The 7421-nt window shown below is 41.7% G+C and overlaps 2 protein-coding genes across 2 annotated transcripts; both read right to left on the bottom strand.

Moving 5' to 3' along the window:
* Positions 1–2304: 2304 nt before the first annotated feature.
* Positions 2305–3060, bottom strand: LOC110726655. Its single transcript, XM_021906126.1, has one exon. The coding sequence runs from the start codon at positions 3058–3060 to the stop codon at positions 2305–2307; it is 756 nt and encodes a 251-aa protein (XP_021761818.1).
* A 1228-nt stretch (positions 3061–4288) lies between these two features.
* On the bottom strand, positions 4289–6986 carry LOC110726799 (ankyrin-1-like). Its single transcript, XM_021906318.1, has 3 exons — positions 6411–6986; positions 5434–5954; positions 4289–4977 (listed from the first exon to the last, which is right to left on the bottom strand). Exons 1-3 carry the CDS (start codon positions 6910–6912, stop codon positions 4309–4311), a joined length of 1692 nt encoding a protein of 563 aa, XP_021762010.1. The 5' UTR covers positions 6913–6986; the 3' UTR covers positions 4289–4308.
* Positions 6987–7421: the final 435 nt, after the last annotated feature.

Genomic DNA, 7421 nt, shown 5'->3' with positions numbered 1-7421 from the left:
GCCGTGACGGCTGTTTGGTTGCAATCTTATAAGGAGAGAGGGTCCAAAGAGAAGCTTCCCACCATGTGGATTTTGAAGGATAAACACTTCCAGAAAAAGCGATTTTTGAGTGTGGTGGGCTTGAGCCACACCTATGATGGTGGTAGGGTTTATTTTTGTTTTACTTATGTTTTTTCCACTTCCATGCTTTCTCCTGGGCCTTGTTGTTCACTAACATATTTATGCAAATGATGATTTCAGGGGTTGCTTTCAAGCAGTTGGCAAAGAGATTTCAGAAGAAAATGTCTGAAATGAATTTTTGAGCTGCGAAGGTCAAGTCTTCCATGAGGAAGGGGGATATGAGCGTTCATCCCCCTCCCCAGGTATGCCTCCTTCCCAGGAGTTGGCTTTACAAAATGTTACTTTCTTGCTAACTTTACTTGTGATTTGTTCTTTCAGAACCCAAAGAATTCCAAGCTGAGGAGGAAAACAGCTGGGAGGGGAGAAGGATCCTCCCAAGCTACCTCCAACATGGAGATAGATGATTTGGGGTCCCAGCTTGTCTCCCCGACCGGCTCCACTTACATCGAGCTCCTGGAGGCCGAGGGCTTTGGAGATCGAGGAAAGCAGCCTCGGGAAGAGGAGAGCGAGGAGGAAGGGGGGAGAACTATGAGGACATGACCCCTTACTTCCCTAAATCTCTCCTCGGCATCACAAAAAGGGGTCGAAAGAAAACCGTGAGGCAAGCCATGGCCCGGTTTCCTTCGGCTAAGGACATCGAGGTAGTGGAGAAGGATCCCACCAAGGCTATCTCCTCGGCGTTCGATGGCGTCTTGAAGGTATACTTTGCTATATAACATCGAATTTTTCTATCTTACTTTAGTTGCAACTAACACTCATCTTATTGATTTTTAAAAATGTAGGTTGGCATGACTTTGAGCGTGCTTGCCGAGAAGTACCGGAGGGGGGCCATGGAAGATGTTGAGGGTCTCCGTGCTGAGCTTTCGAAGGCTAGGACCGAGATCCATGGTCTTAAGGAGGAGCTCAATTCGGCTCGGAAGACGGTGAAGTCGGCCAAGAAGGAGCTTGCTGATGCTCAGGAGGCCGGGACATCCCGCATTCAAGCCTTTGAGACTCAGCTCAAGGAGGCTAAGGAAGAGAAGGAGAAAATCGCCAAGGAGCTGAAGGAGAGGAAGGATGAGCTGGCTCAGATGAAGAGCGACCTTGCTGAGGCTCAGAGGAAGGTAGAGCAAAGTCAGGAGGAGGTGATTGCTGAATGGAAGAAGACTCTGGCTTGTGCTAATTTCCAATCCGAGATTGGATACATGGCCTTTGAGGCGGGGATTGAGGATGCCCTGACTCATATGCAGGTTTCCTTCACTACCTTCGGTCTCAAGGACTCATATTCGAAGGTACGAGGCAAGGTCAAGGACCTCGTTCGGGAGGCCGAGGAGGAGGAGCAGAGGAAGTTTCTTGCTGAGGAGGATATGACTGAGGAGTAGCTTCTCCAGACCTTGGCTTTATCTTCACCTATTTCTCTTAGGATGTCTTCTTTTCTATGAAACTTATGATGTTTTTGCTGGAACTTTTAGATATCTACCTCGGCTTGTATATTTGTACATTCGACTTTTACTTGGGCTTTTCTTATTCGTAGTAGATTTTATGTGCTCAACCTCCAGCTTGTTTGTCGTTTAATACCTGTTTTCTGCTTGCCTACTCACCCCTAGGGGCAAAAAAGAAGCCCCTAGGCTTTTCTAGTAACTTAGACATAAACGAGGGCTAAAACGAGCCTTATGTTATTTTTGTAAGGGTGTGATTTGTGTGATCATTCGGGGGCTAAACGAGCCCAAGTCATAATTTAACTAAGTAAATGTCTGCTATACCGAAGTGAAAAACGATTTTGGGGCTAACATAAGCCCCAAGTTATAAGAGTTACACTTTTTTTAACCTTTTGAATTAGGCTGGGGGCTAAATGAGCCCCAAGTTATGAGTGATCTTTCGGCCATGACACTATCTCAAATGATTGAGTATAGGCTAGCATCTTGCCCCAAACATTGGAACAAACTTTAGTGTTTAGCGAACCGAAATGCCCTATGTCCGGCATGCGGTGCTATTAAATGAACGTTGGCTAAGCTAATGAGCGATATAAAAGTTTCGAAAAATAAGCTAAGTAGAATGCAAAATACATGGGGCAAACATCCCAATCGGGGGTTTTTCATTATATTAACAGAAATATGAAAGTCATTACAATGATGCGCTATATTGAAGTTGATCTCCTAGCATTGGCTCTTATTGCCCCTAGGGCATCATTGTGATGAAGATGCACTAAACATAAAACCTCCGGAGGTTGTCTGCATTCCATGGCCGAGGGAGGACCTTGCCATCAGGGGTTTGTAAGCGATAGGTTCCCGGGCGGACTATTTCTGTAATCTTGTAGGGGCCTTCCCAATTGGGGCTTAGCTTGTCAAGGGCTCTTTTGAGCTCTCTGCAGTTCCGGGTGGTATGGCCACACTCCTTGTGGTATTCACACCAAAGCTTCTTGTTCCTCTGCTCTATCGGCGTGTTCATGGGGTTAGGCTTAGGAAGAATAGCCTTATGCTTTATGTCTAGGTAGATCTCACGCCTGTCAGCATTGTACTTAAGTCCTTCATCATCACTCTCAGCTCTCCTCGACCTTCTATTCCGGTTGTCATGATAATTATCCTCTTGCTTTCTCTTCCCCTTGTTGTTTGCCACGGGTGCCTTGCACACCTCACTAGCTTCAATGATCCATTCAGCTCTCTCCATAGCTTCAGAGAAGGTGCTCACCTTGTCATGGACAAGTTCAAATTTCAGCTTGTTAGACTTGAGCCCAAAGAGAAGGGCTGTGAAAGCAACATTGTCTTGGAGGTCAGGGATGAGCTGAGACTCAGTGTTAAACCTCTTGATGTAGTCCTTAAGACTTTCATTCTCCCCTTGCTTCACCGTCATCAAATGAACGCTAGTCTTTGTTTGCCTACTCCCAGCGATGAAGTGCTTTTTGAACTGAGTGGCTAACATGTCAAACGTCCTTATGCTCTCGGGGTAAGGTTGTTGAACCATGTCTGAGTTATTCCCTTGAGAGTAGTAGGGAAGAACCTGCACCATGAAGCTTCACACCCGGTTTGGACTCCCATCTGTGCTTTGTAAGCGTTCAGATGGTCAGTCGGGTCTGTCTTTCCATCATAAGGGTCCAATGTAGGGATCTTGACCTTAGGAGGAATAGGGGTATTCATTATCTCTTGGCTGAAGGGGGTGATGTTCTTGACAATCCCGAGCCTCCGGGGCCTGGGGGAGGAAGGACGCTTAGGGATTTTACTTACTGAACGAGCGGGCTGATCAACTCCTCTTTTTGGTCTGGAGGTAGCCGAGTGAATCATGCTATCTCGGTACCTTGTTGACCCATGCCGAGAGTGAACTCTAGTTCGACCTCTCTAGGGGAGGTTGTTATCTTCCTTGGAGTTCTCCCTCTTGGAGTTGATTATCTCTCGGGCATCTAAAGTGCCATCCTTTAGCCTTCGATCATTGATGATCTCTCTAGCATCTCTTGGCTTCCTGGGCTGCCTTGTCTCCCGCTCGGGGTCATGGGACTGATCGGGCTGAGAGCGGCGAGATGTCTGAGGCCGAGAGGAGACTTGATGGATATGGGACACATGAGGAGGAGGATTAGGATGTGGAGCGCTCCCCTGCCTGCCTTGCCCCACTCCTTGGTTGATAAGTGCCTTGAGGCTTTCCTCCAAGTATCTGTTGATTTGGGCTGCCAGCTGGTCTAAGTCTCGGCGAGTAACCACCTGGGGGCTGTTCACTTCTCTCTCCGGCTCACTATGAGTCCTAGGTAAAATTTCTTCGACTACGTGAGGGTTCCTAGCCGAGAGAATTGGAGCTTGCCTAATGGCATCTTGATGAGAGCTACGGGGATGCCTAGTGTTCACCATGACTTTTTGTTTGTTATCCCCACAGACGGCGCCACCTGTTTCTGGAAACAGAATGCTCCTGAGAGTCTTAAGGTAATAAAGGTAATCAAGATGTCCTAGAACTATGTCCAATATGTGTCCGAATTTCCCTCAGCTACGCCTTGCTGTCCGAGAGCTAGGCCTGCAAAAGAAAGAAGGTTAACTACCCCGGGGGTGTGACCCGGGAAAGCCCCTCCGATGCTTAAGTCAGCGAACGTACTTTCTAGTGAGAGAAAGTAGAGAGAGAAAAAGCACTTTAGAGAGATAAAGTAGAGAGAGAAGATTAGAGAATTAGGAAAAAGTTACCATCATCAATGATTGGAGAGCTATTTATAGATGTACTTTCAGGTCACTGGGCTTAGGATAATGGACTAGGCCCAAACAGACGGCAAGCGAATAGATGAAGAGGCGTCTCTTTATTTTTATTAACCACACTAACCGATTTCTGATCATACGTTAGCAATCGTTTCACCAGATTAATGTTATTATTCGATTCGAGGGCTTCATGGAGAGCCGTATTACCATCCTCATTCTGCACCAACCATGGCGAGTCGAAACGAGCTCCCTTAACGCTAGCCTCGTATTCAAGTTTAACGATACACTGATTGCACTTCTCTAGTAACAATGGCAAAAGATTTGATCGCCATAATGTTGAGAAAACATAGTCGGGGTTACCATCGTTATCATTGTGTCGCGCATTATCCTGATCTTCTGAAGCAACATAGATTGTGGTATCAGGATGATTTCGCACAAGGATATGAATCGGAGTGTCTCCTTTACTGTCTGTTTGACGAATAAGTGATGGAAAGCTTTCGAGTGCTTCTTCAACGAAATTCACAAAGTCGTCTAGAATTACACGGTTTTCCTTCTTAATCAACATTATTCTATGAAGGATGTTTTTTCCTTTTGAATCTTGTGAGAGTAAGAAATCCATTCCTAATTTGCTCATTCTTTCCCTTAGAATGATTATGTTTGCTTTGTCTGTTGCTTCAATTTCCTCCCTCGTCAATATTCGTTTTCTCAGCATCTGCATCATTAATCATTAAGGAGTTAGGTCCTGTTCACTTTACCTTACAGAAATAATATTAAGTAAAAAATAATTTCAGCTTCAACACAATAAAAATAAGGTTAAGTGAACAAGGCCTTATTATATTCTTCTATATATATACTGAATATTTCATAGTGGTCGTTTGAAACATAAATGTCATAATTAGAACAAATATGTTCAAATATTATTCTGCGTATACTACTCTATTATTAGAAAGTGTAGCTACTATCCACCACACTGGCTACACTGCAACAATATTTACTCCATTTGTTCCAAAAATAAATATATCAGTTGACTTTTTGTATTATTCAAATATATACTTTGACCATAATTTTTTACTAAAATAATAAAATATAGCATAAATGAATAATATGTCAATTAAAGGGATACCTTTATTTTGAAATAGAGGGAGTAATAATAATGAATATTTCATACCTGAAGCACATCTTGTTGTTGTATAGCAGAAGCTGCTGAGATACCCTCCATATTATTGATATTGAGTTTCGCCGAGGATTCAAGTAAAAATCGCACCATATTTATTTCCATATTCTTCGCAGCAACATGTAATGGTGTATTTCCATGGTGATCCTGATGATTTCTCAAGGCATACATCTCCTTACGATTAAGCAAATTCAATGTTTCATGGTAGTTTGGGATTTTATTGATCAAAAGGTGTAAGATGGACTTGCCAGTATTATCACACACCTCCGCAGATTGCGGACAATTATCCAGTATTAACTTCGTGAACTTTAGATTATAAGGTGTGATGAGTGTTGCTACTCGATGAAGAGGAGTCAATCCTTTTGCATCAGGAAAACATGTAACGTTACTCGCTTTCTCAACTAGAAGTTTTATCATGACTGACATATCTTCTTGCGGCGCTGATCGGATTGTTAGAGCTGCTCCTCCTTCGTGTAGTGGTTGTTGCACTCTAGCCATTATTGATTCACTCACAGCTAGATAAACGCAAATATACACAACACAAATTAGCTTCAAAAAAGTGCCAAAGTATAAGAGCTTCTTGATAATTTTTAGATATTTTGTTTACTTCCTCTGTGTTTAAATTGTTAGTGGATTATCTCAACCAAAAGCTTAAACTGATAGTTGAGTCATAGGAATATGTTTTATACTTTATCACGCCCCTTCACACAGGAGCCTGTTGGGCTTAAAGTGTGGATGTGGCAATGTAGCATAGGCCCTCCTCATACCATTCCTTTTGAAAGTTGGAAGGGGGGGGGGAAGATGAGATTTAAACCCGTGACCTGATACTGCATTAGTTCAAGCTCATGGTTAAGGCTCAAAAATATGTTTTATACTTTATCATAAATCAATGAAACTTGTCATGCTTATTACACAAAACGCCTATTCAATCAATCACAAATAAACAAAGGGAGAATATACAAGTAACTTACTATAATTAACATGTTGTTTGATTGCAAGATGAAGTGGTGCTTCCTTTGACTTGTTGACAATAGAAGCTAAAGAAGGATCTTTCTCCAACAAAAATTTACCAATATTGACATTTTCATGGATAATAGCAACATGAAGAGGAGTATTACCTCTAAAGTTTTGGACTTTCCAAGGTGTCTCACCTACATACCCTTCAATCCTCTCTTCAATATAATCATAAATTAAGCTCATTATCAATAAATTACCTACCTCAGCAGCAATATGATGAGGGTTGTTTTCTTTGGAATTCCCACTAATTATCTCACTAATTGTAAATTTTTCTAGACATGCTTCTATGAAATCATGTTGTTCATGTCTAATTGCTATGTGAATGATGTTATTTTTTTCGTAGGTTTTCCTAAGTAAATACTCTTTACTCTTTCCTTCTCCAAGGAACTCTACATCACCATTCGCGGCTGCCAAGTAGAGCTCCTTCCCCATTTCTACGGCCTCTGAAGTTGTCATGGTTTCTTATTATTTTTCAAACTAGTAGTAATTTGGGGTGTTCTTTTAGGTTGCTCTATTGGTTTACTGATGAAGGCAATTTATAGACTCCAATCTTGTAGGAGTAAGTGAATTAGTGTAATAAATAAAATTAATTAAAGACTCAAAATTTACTTACATGTTATTGATTTAGAACAACCGATTAATTAGACTACAAGCAAGCCAAGCTAAATCATGTTACTAATATAATAATAGTTGCAGTCTAGCAATAGTAGTATAGTATTGTTAATTAAATGATTAATTGACAAGTTAAAATTAAATAGAGTATTTTAATACCAAGTAGTTTGTTGATTATTCAAAATTAAAAGCAGTGGTTATTGCTAAAATAATGGAGTGTAAATTGTCAGCCCCCAAAGTTACTACTTGTAAGTTGTATTTTACATGTGTGAGTTGTGTCTAGAAAGCTATTATATACTCTATAATATTTAACTTAACAACTTTTGTCAATGGATTTTGCTAACGAACGCCCC

The sequence above is a fragment of the Chenopodium quinoa genome, unplaced genomic scaffold (assembly GCF_001683475.1).
Source record: "Chenopodium quinoa cultivar QQ74 unplaced genomic scaffold, ASM168347v1, whole genome shotgun sequence".
Classification (NCBI taxonomy): domain Eukaryota; kingdom Viridiplantae; phylum Streptophyta; class Magnoliopsida; order Caryophyllales; family Amaranthaceae; genus Chenopodium; species Chenopodium quinoa.
The sequence above is the reverse complement of the archived record's forward strand: the minus strand, read 5'-3'. Positions and strand labels throughout refer to the sequence as shown.

Bases quoted from the DNA above. Each gene is read 5' to 3' on its own strand.
- LOC110726655 (XM_021906126.1), bottom strand. From the start codon at position 3,060: ATGGTTCAACAACCTTACCCCGAGAGCATAAGGACGTTTGACATGTTA.
- LOC110726799 (XM_021906318.1), bottom strand. From the start codon at position 6,912: ATGACAACTTCAGAGGCCGTAGAAATGGGGAAGGAGCTCTACTTGGCA. The intron at 5,955-6,410 runs GTAAGTTACTTG...GCGTTTATCTAG, and splicing joins CAAACAACATGTTAATTATA to CTGTGAGTGAATCAATAATG. The intron at 4,978-5,433 runs GTATGAAATATT...TTAATGATGCAG, and splicing joins AACAACAAGATGTGCTTCAG to ATGCTGAGAAAACGAATATT.